Source organism: Anguilla rostrata, chromosome 1 (genome assembly GCF_018555375.3).
Source record: "Anguilla rostrata isolate EN2019 chromosome 1, ASM1855537v3, whole genome shotgun sequence".
Classification (NCBI taxonomy): domain Eukaryota; kingdom Metazoa; phylum Chordata; class Actinopteri; order Anguilliformes; family Anguillidae; genus Anguilla; species Anguilla rostrata.
Window position 1 is genome coordinate 46,152,197 of NC_057933.1, and position 14,889 is coordinate 46,167,085.

General features: G+C 41.4%; 1 protein-coding gene across 1 annotated transcript in view; it reads left to right on the forward strand.

Moving 5' to 3' along the window:
• deptor (DEP domain containing MTOR-interacting protein) overlaps window positions 1-14,889 on the forward strand; it is a 49,340-nt gene that overhangs the window by 22,048 nt on the left and 12,403 nt on the right. Inside the window, exons 6-7 of the mRNA XM_064338331.1 lie at window positions 6,662-6,844; window positions 11,718-11,855. Of these exons, the coding sequence (XP_064194401.1) occupies window positions 6,662-6,844; window positions 11,718-11,855 (321 nt within the window). The remainder of the gene's footprint in view (window positions 1-6,661; window positions 6,845-11,717; window positions 11,856-14,889) is intronic.

Genomic DNA, 14,889 nt, shown 5'->3' on the forward strand with positions numbered 1-14,889 from the left:
GCGTGCACGTGGTTTTATGCTCACTGAAGAAAAGTGACAGAAAACTTTGCCTCATTACACAGAACATAGCGGAGTATGTAAATTATGAATATCCTGTTTCTGAAGTGCCAGGAGTGTCTCTTCACTCAAAATTCACTTTTTCGATAAATGGATGGTTCACTTTCTGGAGTTTTTAATATTATTTCAGATTAGGTGTATTTTTTGCAGGGCCCAAACTGTTTTTCAGTCTAACAAACGATATTTTAGATATGGCAGAAGTTTCTGACCCAACAGCTGGCGTTACAATGGCTGGCACAGGGGCATTAGGGGGTTGGTAGTCTGAAACAGGAAAATACACTTAATGTAATTCCAAAGCTGTAGTGTACAATGACATAATGTTTCCAGAAGTGGATGAATGTTTATTCACAATTATAAACCGGCATATAATGTTCATATTGTGCTGATACTTTTTTACTTGAGCATACCAATCTCAGGTTGCATAAACTATAGGAAATGGTTCATAACGAGGCATGTTTCACTGTGCTTTGGAGTTACTTGAAGTTTATTTTCTTTTGACTACAAACCCCTGAATGCCGTATACCAGCCACTGTATAGTTTTGTGTACTTCTGCGGTGCTGTTTTTCACAGTCATGGGAAACCAGGAACCAGCTTGGCTCTCCTGTGCCAGCTGTTGAAAATTCAGCAACGCCAGCTGCTCGCTGTGACAGTCAGTAACAGATGGACACACCGCTGGCCTTTAAAAAAGCAAATTTGATCAGTATCAGAACCCACCAATCGCTGGCCCTCACACCAGCATGTTCCTGAGAATGCCTATGCCGGAATACTCTATGAACTGCTACCTCCCTCGTGCTTTTTCAGGGAGGGTAAAAATGTGGCGGGTGTTGCATGACCTCAAACTTCAGACCGTAAGACACCTTGCCAGCTTGAGCTCGCCTCCTTAGTAATAAATGCAGTGGCAGGTCTGTGTGCTGTGTGAATAATATCCTACACTTCGCTCACAGTTCCTCCGGTGCCTTCTGGAGTTTAACAGCGTTACCGCTCAATGGCAGCATAGATTGCAGATTTATTTCACTCGCAGGAAGCTCGGATGAGCAATGAAACATTCATTGCTTACAAAGTGACACAGGCCATATGCTACAGAGGGACCGTGGTTTCCAGCGAAGAAGCAGGCTGCACAAGTTATCTCTCCTGATGTCGCTACACATTTGGTTATTTAAGGAGGCAGGTTTATTTGTATTCGCTGTTTCATGTAACTGTATATGTCAAGGGTTTCTAGTGCACTTCGAGCAGTTGCTGTTTGTTTGAAAATTATCTTAAGATAAGTACAGTGACCTACAGTCAGTTCAGTTCCAGAAATTTGTTGCTCAGTAGTTTTAGCAAATTGAGTTAGGTGATCAAAGGGTGTGCAAATTAAATGAATAAGTTTGTAATTATGAATTAAAATGTACATTATATTGTCAATTTCAACATATAATTTCAAGTATATTATTAAATGCTGAAATTATATTACATTACAGTATGTTCTTCTGTAAATTTGAGCTTGTATCTGTTTAACTATGGGCTACACAAGTGTTCATTTAACTGGTGATGAATGAAGAAGAAATACTACATTCACCCAGAATTAAGAATCACGATTTGAGAGTGTATATTTTTTTGTGATGTAACATACTGTTTTCCCAACCATTCCACCCAGTAATGTCTTGTGGCTGGCCTACTTATTTTTAATGGCAGTCTGCAGGTCCTGCCATTTATGTTTTAAGCTGTCCACATCCTGTTGCTTTGCCCCAGCAATCCCGATGCTTCTGCAGTCTTGGCCCAAGTTGCAAGTTTGTGGAAACGGTCCTCACGAAAGGCATGCCATACTGAGTAACCCATACAAGGGAGGAATGGTGCTTGGTTGCATGCTGCACAAGCACCTCCAGCTTCTCATTACTATTAGGCTCTGCCATGTACACATTGCTTGTACATTGGACCCAGTATCCTTGGCTGGTGCAGGTACTAAAGCAAAGGAAATTTATTATCCCATTTTCATGGCTGGTCATATTATTGATTAAAATGTTGTTGAATCTAATTTTATGAAGCGGCTTGCAGATTCATTATTTAAATCAATTTGCCTTCCACGAGGAGACCCATAAGACTGCACTCTCATCATGTCGGTCAGATATAAACAAAACGGAGGCTGTAAATCAGTACATAAGTGGAGTATTTTCAACACAGCGAGGGACCACTTCTCATTTCACTGGGCACTTTTTCCAATCGGCCTGGTGAAAGCAGTCGTAAATACAAGCTCACTTAGACACAGGAGGTTTTATTGTGCACTATGTGAGTCTGAATACCTGTTTAGAAATTCTGTGTAACTTTGACTTAGCAAAAGACAATTAATGCCTGATAGTGTAATAATGCAAGGCTTCACTGTTGGCAGGATGGAATGGGAACATTGTGTGAGAGGTTCTGGACATCTTTTATTTCTCCCAGAAGGATAGATGTTTCTAAGGCCAGGTGTTTTTTGTCAGAGAAGGTGCAGGTGTCACTGATTCCATGCTGTTTGTGTCTTTTTTGGAAGTTCTGTGTCTTCCCTGCAGTAACCCTATTATTTTTTTAATTCGATTGGAGCATGCTGTGTTTCTAACAATGTTATTTTTGGTGATGGAAAAAAGCAATTAAATGCACCAGCCTATCAATGCATTTACTCATATTTTTTGCTAGCAGCAACTCCCCATTGATTTTTTTTAACCTCAAGCTCGTGTTACTGTTGCTACAGTTGCACGTTATTTTATTCATTTCCCACTGCCATACATGGGATTTATTGGTTAATTTAATAAACACTGTTTAAACACTGTGATTTTTGCCTCTTTTTTAGTTTTCCGTTATTTGACAACTTTGCCGTGACTTCAGCCAGTATTTTCCCTGACAAACATCCAGCCTTAATTATTGCATGGCTGCTCAATATGTATCGTTTGATGATTTCTCGCTTGGGGATTTGAAATAGTGTGATTCTTGCAGTGAAGGTTTCTCTCAGTGCATCTTTGATGCCTCTACCTGTGTCTCCATCTTGCTTGCTCTTCAGAGGCAGATACATTTAATGCTAAAATTGACCCTTGTTAATTGCAACTTTAGTGAATTCATTGGCAAACAATCAGCCACAGCTGTATTATCTGGGCTTGTTTGCGCAGTCCTCCCTGAAGCGCATGTGTATTAAGGAGAGAATCACACCTTGCCATGACTCACGTAGGTGACACGCATACAGCACTTCTAGCCCTGTCCACCTATTTGATACATAAGACGCATGTTTCTAGGGCAGAATTTGTTGCATGTTTCTGGGGCAGAATGCGTCATATCTGCACCTGAAACCAGTCGCAAACAGCCTAGTAAATCTGGCACTAAGTCGCTACATCCGGCATCAGATGTCGCCTCCATGTCAATAGGTAATTCGGAGAGTTGCTATGAAAAGCCTCTTGAATTTAATCAATAAAAATAAGTATCTGGAGTTACTAAATGACCTTAGAACACCCATTATAACCTGCTATCTTGGTGAGATGAGAGCAAAACTTTAATTTTGGCCACATGCACCGGCAGTGGGTTTAGTGTCTATAAAAGGGCACTTATGTTGTAAGGGGCATCATACATACAGTTAAGTATGGTGGTGGATCTTTGATTTTACCAGAAAGCTACTGGTCCTGAAGCTTAAGGTCAATGGATTCATGACCCACCCAGAACTGGGGCATTTTGGCCAAACACTGGGTAGCAAACGGTTGCAAAAAAACATGGCTGCAAATGGATCTTTTCTACTGAAGTTCAGTTCTACTGAAAGCGGGTGTATATTTGTGACATTCTGGGGGTAATCAATTATTCTGCTTGATTCCATTGAATCATAAAAAAATATTTTCTACAGTTGATAATTAAAATAGAGCTCAGAACTTGTATTATTTATTTAATGCAGTTTTTTGTTTGTCTTTATCAAGGGTGTGAATTACTTTGGAGGGCAATATGCAGTGTCAGAGGCATTCTCATGGGTGTTTTGTTGACTTTTCCTATGCAGTTCTGTGCTCATAGAAACCATAGAAACTATCTAGCATGACCTCTTTTTTTCTAAATGGAAATTTTGCAGCGGTGTGGAGAGTGTTTTTTGCCTGGTGACTTTTGTTTCATTGGACTGAGTTCTAAAAGTCCCAGCTCCATTTCAGATGTCAGCACCACATCAGAGAAATAAAAGGCATTCTTAGAATTTGCCTTCAAGCGGGACAGGGGGACAACTGTAATGGCGGGAGACTTGGCCTGTATCCTTCTAACAAAAGGATTGATGTCACTCCCCATCCATCTGAAGGTTAAGCCATCCGGAAGTATGTAACACCGCCAACTCCTCCCCTTTTCCCATGGAGTGATGCCTTGCTTTAGCTTGATTTACACTTGATCAGGGCTAGCATTGACTTGGATTAAAAATGGTGATCGTTAGTATGTATTTAAATGAAAATGAAAAATGGTCATTTTAAAAATTAAATGGGTGTTTTTTTTAATTTGCTTAGATGTATGAAGAGGAACAGTTGTGCAAGTGACATGTTAATAGTGATAAAATAAAGTGTAGTCAATAATTAAAGGAGCAGTGTGTCCAAGTGCCTTGATTAGTGTGTGTACCACCTGGACAGTGTGCCACAATATGATGTTGTGTATCTGGGAAGAGTGGTTGTACTTGCTCAGCCAGGCTGTTCCATAGTGTGGTGTTGTGTATCTGGGAAGAGTGGTTGTGCTTGCTCAGCCAGGCTGTGCAGGGCCCAGCAGACAATGGGGCTGTCCTCAAAGGCTCCACAACCCCTGGTGGGGAGGGGGGGGTGTAAGGCGCACACAGCTGGGCCCCTACCGCCCACATCATTATTGCAGCATTGTTCTGTGCGAAGACCGCATCAGCGTACATAGACTTCCTGTCTACCTATTTGTTAAATACATTTTAGTGCATAAAACAATATTTCATGTTTTCTTGTGTGTCTGCACCAGTGTTTGTGTTTCTTTTCACTTGCTTTTGGAAATAGAACACAAAGTGTAGGCTTTGGAAAGAAACCTTGTTTTCATCATGCTGTAATTGCACCAATTGTACCTTAGAAGTAAATGGTTCTAATAATGCACCTACTATAAGACTGTGTTGTGATTGCAGTCCATGGTTGCAGTGATTTTGATTTTGTGAACCGAAAACCTTTAAACAACAATTTGGAACAGTCCTAAGTGCAGCCGTGTCATGCTTTTGTCGCTGTCTAAACGCACGAGTAATCGCATTAAAGGCTGGACAGGGTCACTAAGTTACATTAGCTCCACTCTTTGGAAATTAACATTCCAAATGTCAGAATGCAGTTTCCTTCCAGTGTCTTGTGTAAAAAAAAAAAAAACCTTCAGTGTTCTTAATGCTGTATTAAGTGACCCATAAACTTCCAGTTTTGAAAGCTGCAGTTTTCCAGTTACAGTACTAAGATTTAATTTGCTGTGATGTGCATGTTCTGTAGTAGTAACAGGAAGCAAACGCTGGAAAGTTTTTGACATAATTCTCCACTTTAGGCCAAGACTTAAATCCTCAATGGTGGTTTTAATTTGATAACAGATCTGATTCTTGAACATTTGTACTGTAGATTAGAATCGTTGCTCTCTTGTGGATATCCACTCCCCTGTTCAGATAGGGACAGAACAGTTAGTAACAGAGATGGGATCATGGAGGAACTATCATGTTTGGGAACTGAACCCCTAGATGCTTGGGGGAATTTGTATTTTGGTTGAGAGTCAACCACCCTTCGAACTGTACCAGACATTCTCCCACTTTGTGTGTTGTATTTCATATTATGAAGCACAGTATTATCAATTTACAGAATTTAGGTGTGGTTCTTTAATCCTGTCATATCAAAGTTCTTATGTTTCTCTGATGTAACTATTAAGGGATAATCTGAAATAATCTCTCAATTACTACTAATTCCCCCAGATGATATATGTTATATGAATATCTCCTCAGCTGACTGAAGGCACAAAGCTGTCATTCTTTGTTTCACCAGGGTTGACACTAATAATGGATAAACAAGGGATGTTCCACTACAGTGAACATTCTACCTCTCTCCCATAATCAAAAGAATGTCAAAGTTAGCACGTATGCTGCATTGGTAACAAAAATCTTATAAAGTACAATCTCACCACTATGTGCTTGAATTGGTCTTGAGTTTAAATGAGCTTAGATGTCAACAGATTGATTAGAGCAAGTTGTCCATATTGATCTCTTCCTTCACACAAGGATTAGTTGCTCCCAGGTTCTCGCAACTGAAAGTGTTGACCATGTCCGGGCCCATCGAGAGGGGATCATGATTGCTGGCACAGTGGTGCCAGAAGGGGATTTTTAGTGGCAATGACTGGAACAACTTAGCAGCTGTTTAGGATTCTGCTGAGCTGCTTCCACTTCTGTCAAAAACAGCCCTCTCCTTATCCCTAGTTCCTCATGGTTTCGGGTGACCAGTTTACCTTGCACATTGAGCTTAGCTGCAATAAGCCTTAACTGTGATTTGTTTTCAATTGTATCCTTAAAACAGATGCGGCTCCCTAAGATAAACCAGGATAACGATGAGGCAGTGCATGATATGGGTGTCCCTGGTAGAAGCGTGTAGTAATGCTGTGTTCTCTGCATTCTTGTTTCTTGCAGTGACCAATAAGCACCACTTTGCGGACGGGGGCCTCCTGTACCAGTTCAGGATGAACTTCCGGCGGCGGCGGCGGCTGATGGAGCTGCTGAACGAGCGCTGTCGCGCCATCCCGGAGAGCCAGGACAGCCCCTTCTGTCTGCGCAAGCAGAACTCCGAGGGCGGTAACACCAGCTTCCTCTCAGGTAGTCCTGTCGTGCTGTCCTATCTGTCAGTCAGCTGGGGCTGTGCTAGTCTGTGAGCCAGCTAAAGGGGTGTGTTCAGTCAGTCAGCTGAGAGTGTGCTTGTCCGTGAGCCAGGTAGTCATGTGTCGTCAGTCAGTGAGTCAGCAGAAGACATGTTTGGGGAATGCCTTTGCACAGTATGCCTCTGTTCTCATTCTGAGGACCATTTACCAGTGCTCTGGATTTAAATAACTCAAGGTGTCTGTTGAAATCTTGAGAAAGTGCACGTCTCACGCTGGAGAGGCTAAATGGCTTCATCTCATCTTTCTCCCAGCCCTTACATGCTCCGTGTTTCCTGTGCCAGACTTGGCATTCTCATCACGCACTGATCATAACTGAGTTAACCTTAGAGACTCAGTTTTGTTCTCTGTTCTGACTCTTATCAGCCTCAGCAGCTGATAGGTTCAGCCTGAGGAGGCATGACTGGACAAGTCCACAAGGACTTAAGCCACCTTCACTTGCTCCAGCAAGGTGACACTTCCATACTGGAATCTGTATGTGAATGAACAATAGCAATCTCCTATCTGCTCTTTGGGTGCCTTGTTTATCAGGTACCCGTATCTATGAAAATGTACATGAAACCTTGCATATCTGTACACTAATCTTCTTGGAAAACAATGGGCACAATTACATTTCATTGTTAGAAGATTTTTCATCTTTGTCCTTGGTTGCTCTTTCAAACTCGGCCCATAGGTACCGAGCCATTAGAGGCATGCTCCGAAACATATTTCTGTTACTTCAACGAAATATGGCTAGTTAGGGCATGCTGTATCAGGACAATTTATGATGTCTTAATGTTACTTATAAACACTTGTGTTTTGGAGTCTAAAGTATGATCACAGATTTATTTAACATAGGCATAATGGGAGCTCCTTTTGACTTAGACACTGGGCACTTTTGTGAAAGGAAAATTATTTGCATCTTCCAGTATTAGTGGGTATTTTTCTTCAAGTATACCTGTGAAAATGTTTTTGCTAACTCCATAACTGAAATGGAAGACCAGCAGAGTTCATATGTATCAGCACAGGACATCAGAAAGCCAATACTTTACATCATCAGTTGTAATGGCTGCCCACATATAATCTCATGTTTTGATAAAGCAGTCACACGATTCTCAAAAATGTTGGCTGGACCGGTTTGACATTCTGTTGCTCTGATCGTTTGAATAAGCTGCAGTTGTCCTCTGGAAGAAAAGAGGACAATAGGCTTAAAGGAAAATACTACTCCTTCATAACTATTACCTGCTGAACGAGCTTAGTTCAGGGTGAGAAACTTGTTTTTACTTTAACTTGCATTATTTGATATTACTGATATTATAGATCTGGCTTTATTATCTTTATGTCATGAAAAGTCGTTAAGACTATATATTCTCTTTGCTTATTTTTAATTTAAAAAAAATAAATATTAAATTATTTTTATTTTTGTGTCTCCCATTTGTTTCAAATACAAGATTAATTCATCTAAAAGCAAGGTAGACACATTTTAAGATTACCAGTACTGTATTTTTCAAATTATAGAAACCCTCAGGTTAAGGTAAGATAAAGGTTACCAAGTACATTTTTTAAAATATTTCATTTTTAAGCTACACTTATTATTTCTTGCACTGTGCTAGCTTGTGTCTTGTACCTTCTAATACCAATGCACAGAGGTGGCCCGACCTCACACTCTATGTTCAGACCACAGTGTTTGCAGTTTGGTTTAACATTTACTCTGGATTACTGCTAAAAGCAAAGATAACTCTGACCCTACAGGGGTATGAATACTTTCCCCATGTTGTTACAAGTGACACAATCCGTGTAAAAATGGGGCCCAGAGCAGCTTGTGTGTATTTTTGTAGGAGAGCAGACAGTATGTCCTGCCTTAGTTTTTTTGTTTTGTTTTGTTTTTTTTAATTCAGACAAGGAGAAAGCAGAGAGGGTAACAGACAGAGAAGACCTCACAACTCAGAAGGTGCCATAGAAAAGGGTCAAACGCCCAACCACATGCGGGGACTAATTTACTGCTAGAGAGTTGTCTGCCCTACCGGTTGCACCACACATCTCAGCATAGTCCGTAAAGGGTAACAAGATTTAAACAGTATCATATGACAGTTTTCCATTTTTCAGCAATGATCCAGTGTTTCAGGGGTATCATAAAAGTTATGTCACTAAAAGAGAATTAAGGGAAAGAAAGGAGCTCGATCTACCTCTTGTGAGAGTGATTTTGAAACAAGGTGTTATTTTCTGTTTGGCTCTGTGGCTCCAAATTTCTCAGCGGGGATTTAAAAGGATTGTTTACTTTCTTGCTTTTTAAAAATGTTATTTCAGTTTAGTGTTTCTGATTGGCCCAGTTTTTCTGTGTGATGAAGGATATTTTAGATGCTTACAGAAGTTTCTGACTATTTGTCGGCTTAAAATATCCTTTGCACACAAAAATTGACTGGGCCAATTAAATACATACACTAAAATAAAACTAAGCTAGTATAAATAAAAACTCTGGAAAGCGTACCATCATTTTAAATGGGAAAAAGATTTGTTTGGCTGGCTGCTTCTTCAGACCTGAAGTATGCTCAGTCACAGCCCAAGTGTCAGTGGATTGAAAGGAAATAGCAAAGCTAGCCAGTTCACTCATACCAGACGTGCCTGGAGAGTGTGTGCTGTCTTTCCCTCAATTTTCCTGTCATTTAGTTTCAAGTACTGTTAGCGCTTTGGCTCATCTGCTTTACAGAGAGATGGAGCTCTTACTGATGTAACAGTTGGGATCTTGTATTAGTGAGCACCTCCTTGTGGTATCAGTATTGGGGAATATCACTATCGATCTTGCCTTTGTTCGTCCATTTTCATTCTTATCCTTCCTCTGAATGCTGGCATTATTAATACATACAGTATAGCCTCTGCTTGTATGTATTGTGTGAACATGTATTCATATATTTTAATGCACGTGATAGCCTACTAGGATTCTAAATAGAGGCAGAAACCATTGTGGTGTTCAAGACCAGTCTTGACAAAGTTCTTGATGCCAGTGGTTCTCAAATTGGGGCTTAAGACCCATTCCTGCACTGGGGTTAGGGCAGTGGTTCCCAACCGTCCTGTAGGTTTTCTCTCCATCCTCAATGAAACACACCTCATTCAACAGCTGGAGATCTTGTTGAGTTTGTAATTAGTAGAATTAGGTGTGCCAAATTAGGGTCCAAATGAAAACCCATAGGATGGTAGATCTCCAGGACCGGCTTGGGAACCATTGGGCTAGAGTGTATTCTATATATATAGAGTCATGGGTGGTTCGAGAGATACACATGACAAAATAAATACATGTAGGTTTGGCTATATTTTAATAAGGGATGAGCCACAAATTACAGTATATGCTCAAATGTTTCATGGGATCAGGGCTGAACATGGCTTGTTCTCCTTATCAAACATTATTGTGGTCTTGCATTTTTCAACTTAGCACTCTGAGTGAATCAAATTTTTTGTTTCCTTAAGCCCTCCCTCTGTATTACTTAATCGATGTTAGACTGAGAATGAGGAGTTCTTGAGTGTTAAAGAGGTCAGTGTTGTTCAAGACTTGCATTTTGTGTTCGTTGTTTTTGGATGGGACTGATCCGCATTCCACCTCTGCCCGCAAGGGTGGTTTAAAACCAGATGTGGTTGTGTAGTTTTTCTAGTGGAACTGCAAATAAACTGGAGCCGGTCCAGGAGGGAGACCCCTGTTAAATGACTATGTAACAGACTGGGATATGAACCTTCATACTCAGATTCATACTCACACTAGATGCTGGTAAAAGCTGGTAAAGGTCTGGCTATGGGAATGTCATTTTCTCACAGAATTGTTAAAGATCCAGGAAACCGGATTCAAGTTGTGATTATATTCCACAGAAGTGAGAATTGGTTGTCTTCTTAATATATATTTCAGGTTTTTAACCCAGTTGTAGCCATTCAATTGTACTGAACACTGTTAGATTATGGTGACCTGTTCAGCAGATAAGAACAGGGTGGGCGTGTATCCTCCGCTCATTAGTATTCATATCTGTAAGACACATCATATGCAAACCATTCCTCATCACTAGGTTAGAGCAGGTTGTCCAGTGCAGTATCATTAGACTAGTAACACTGAGCTGCTGTACACTGACATTAGACTTGACAGCAGTCTCATACTCACATTACGTTTGAATAAAGGAAGGCGTTAATTCCACATATCTAAGCTTGAAAGCTATTTAATTAGGCTATCACTTGCTAAACGTTGGCCTACTTACGATCAATCACGCATCTGTTCTGCAACCACCGAGAGTGTCACTAGCAGCAAAAGTTGAGAGTTGGACCTCCAATTAATTCAGGAAGTATGAGGTTTTAAATGTAGAGCGCTTGTGTTCTAAATTGAGAAAGACTTGTCAGGCGTTGTGTCTGATCTATGAATGGAAGCAGAGAAGGTCTGCTCTTTGAAGTATGTGTACTAGTGTGTGAATGTATGAGAGAAGTTAGCAAAGTATGAGTCCCTCTGTTTTTTTACCCCATTGTGTATTAGCCCCCAGCCTCAGTATGTCTAGCATAACGGGTGCAGGCGGTGTGATTCTTTCACTCTGTCAGTTAGCTTGACGGCTAGCGTGTGAACTACAGTGTGAGTTTTAGACTGTGTGTATTTGTGTATGTCACCCAGTGTATTGTTGCATGTGCTTTTGTTCAGCTGGGTTCCTGTGATGCATGCAGAGTAGAGTTTGTAACACCACCCCTTTCTCTTAGTTGGCCCCAGTTTGTGTTTGAAGCTGGCCGTGCATGTGACCTCTAACTCTCTCTGTCTTTCAGTGGGCCTCATTGTGAGTGATGCTCTCTCCCTCTCCCTCTCTCTCTCTCTGTCTCAGTCAGCCCCACGAAAGAGATTAAGGTGGTGTCAGCAGTGCGGCGGAGCAGTATGAGCAGTAGCTGCAGCAGCAGTGGCTACTACAGCAGCAGCCCCACCCTCAGCAGTAGTCCACCCGTCCTCTGCAACCCCAAGTCAGGTATGAGCCCCTGCCCCCAACCTTCTGCCTCCAAAAATGCACCATGAACCCCGTCCAGTAATGCTAGCAGCAGAGAACGGTGTTTGCTGGGGACGTTTAACACGCACAGGTGATTTAGATGATAGTCTAGTAACAATTTGTGTGTTAAAATTTGATTTCCAACCAGAGACCAGGTTCGGAGAAAGGCAACCCAGAGAAAGAATGGTCATTGTCCTAATATCAAGCATTATGCTGAGAAGTCACCAAGCATGGTTAGCCCAAAGCTGAAAATAATAGTTAAAACATCATGCTGATCCAGAAATGTATTATGAAAGCAATGAAAAGCTGACTATTTTGTACTAATATTAAATGTTTTATTACATTTTTTTAAACTACAATTTGTGGAATTTAACACTTTGTTTATACGCACAGGCTAGTTCTAAATGTTTTTAAGAAAATATATTCACATTGTACTGTAATCAACAGTGTTACTGCCCCCATTGTCACCATCTGACTTTCCCTCTTTTGTGCTCTGGCTCAGTTCTGTGACATTTCTGCCCTGTAACTAGGCAGTTTCTACCCCACGTGGTTAGGAATCCATTAAGCAGCTTTGAGGCAAAGGAAGAAATTTGCCACAGAGTTTGTCTCTAGGTGCTATTGGCTTGCATGGAAAAAATATGACGACCGAGGCTGACATTGGTCAGTTGTTGCTGTGCAATCATTGGTTTGGCGAAAATATGACTGGCCCTAGCACAAATTAGACTTTCTGATGCCAAGCTCATAAATTACAGGGATACATGTTACAGAAAGAGTTTCTGGAATGAATTTAAACAATTAGTATCTACCTGAATATGACAGTTTTGGCTGTTGTTATGAATTTCTTGTCTGTTTCTTGGAAATTCATTAATGTCTAAGTCACTTAGACTTGTGCTCAGAAGGTTTTAGATTACAATCCTGGGTGAGGAACTTCTGTTGTTTCCAATTAGCAATAAGACGTTAGCAAGCTACTTGTCCTGAACTGGCATATTAAACTGTGTCACATTAGTGTATAATGTGTCAACTGTTTGTTATCTCGAGTAAATGTCTGCTAAGCAAATAAAGAATACAAATACGAATGACATCAGCCCCTCTTGCAATATACTGTGCTTGTGCTTGTGGTTGTTTCACCAGAGCAGTCGGTTCTCTGGGGATGTTTAGCACTGAAGGAAGTAGGGCCTCTCAAGCGGTGCATCCAGCAAAGGCGCTGGTTTTCGTTGCAGTGATGAGTCTTATTGAGTGACACACAACTGGTTTTGGTATTGCCTTGTGGGGGAGGGTTTCCGCCTCATCGCTCAAGAGAAACTGCTCTGGTTTCCGTCATGAAGCGCGCTACTGCGCCTACGGAAAGGACCAGGCAATCTAAATCGGGGGAAAACTGATATCTAAAGAGTGGAAAAAAAAAAAAAAAGCGAGACAAAAATGATCTTATTCTGTTGCTGAGTAAGATTAGCAAATCTGTAAGAAGTTGGCAGCGTATGTTTCTATATCAGCTTCTGAAATCTGCACAGCTCCATGTCCTGCTGGCTTGAACAGCTTGTTTGTTTTCTCTGAGGACATAATGTAACCATTAGTACAAAACTGCGGTCCTTTCCACCAGTTGGCAACAGTGTGCGGTAATTGCACCATTAAAGTGCATAAAACGAGCCAAAGAGTTTTCTACAGGAGGCTCATATGCTATTTATTTCCCTTTAACTTCGCATTATTCCTGAAGTACTGCCAAGATGCTGTTGCAAAATCATACTGAGCATGTTCCTTTTTTATATCAATTTCATACTTTCCATCACAGCTGGCTCCTAAGCTGCTCTCTAAAACGTCCCCAAAGGAACTGGAGGTCAAATGTTAATAGGTTCTCAGTTCACTGTCTCAACCATCTGTGGTGTGTGTGGTGATGATTCATATTTACATTGTAATACTCTTCAAATATACAAATATAAGACAAATATACATACAGTACATGTATACATGCACACACAATAAGTAATTATTAATAATACATCCAGGAGCCTCATTGCTTCAAATCAGACAACTACAATGCACATTTATAGTTACAGATAGGCTAAGTAGTTGGCCGTAGTTCCACTTGCCGGACAGACAGGGACTCTGAATCCAGATATCATTTTTGTTTGAAGTGAGAGCCAGATATGGGTAACGGTCAACAGTTAATTGTTTGTAAAACGCTCAGCCTCTAGTGAGAAACTTGAAATGCTGAGTTATGGCTGTGCCCTAACCTTAACCATGGTTGAGGATGAAAAGAAACCAGAGAGGAGAGTCTCTAACATAAACCCTTTGACCTAGTCGTCACTTGAGAAGTTCCTTAGCCTGCGGTGAAGCCGTGAAGAGGAAGGGGGCGGGGGTGTGGCTGGTGTTGGAGTGGAGCGGGGGCTGATGTTGTCGCGAGCACTCCTCCACTGGGCCGAAACGGAGGAGCGGCTGCCATGGCGATTGAACGCAGGCCCGAGCATGCCACTAATAAAGGGCTTGTAACGGAGCACCTCATTAAAGCCCCTTCGCGGCCGGGGGTCCCCCTCCTCAGAGCACCAGGGGGACTCGAAAGTTCTCACCGTACAGCCTGACATGCCTGCCGGCCATGTTGTTATCTTTGAGCCCTTGAGACCCCCCCCCCCCCAAGAAAAGTTTATTTTTCCCGAGGTCATATCATAACATCCACTAATAAACAATGGGGCATGATGGAAATGTGTTCTCACCATGAGTACTTTGCACAAACAACACCACACACACTAAATGCAACACACACTCACTATGGGAACAAGAGACACAAAACAATAATACTTCCCCTCCCCCTAATGAAGTGAAACAAACATACAGTACACTGTCTCAGGAGCATGCAGTGAGATGACTTGCAGCACACGCTCACTCTCTGAGAAAGGTGAAGTATAAAACAGTGTATTCTCCAGCTCTCATTTGTGGGGTAAAAAATGTCTGCTTATGAGTTTTTATGTGACTACAATGTGCTTTTGTATTATCAAGCCTGGGGTGGAATGGGAGGTTTTTATGG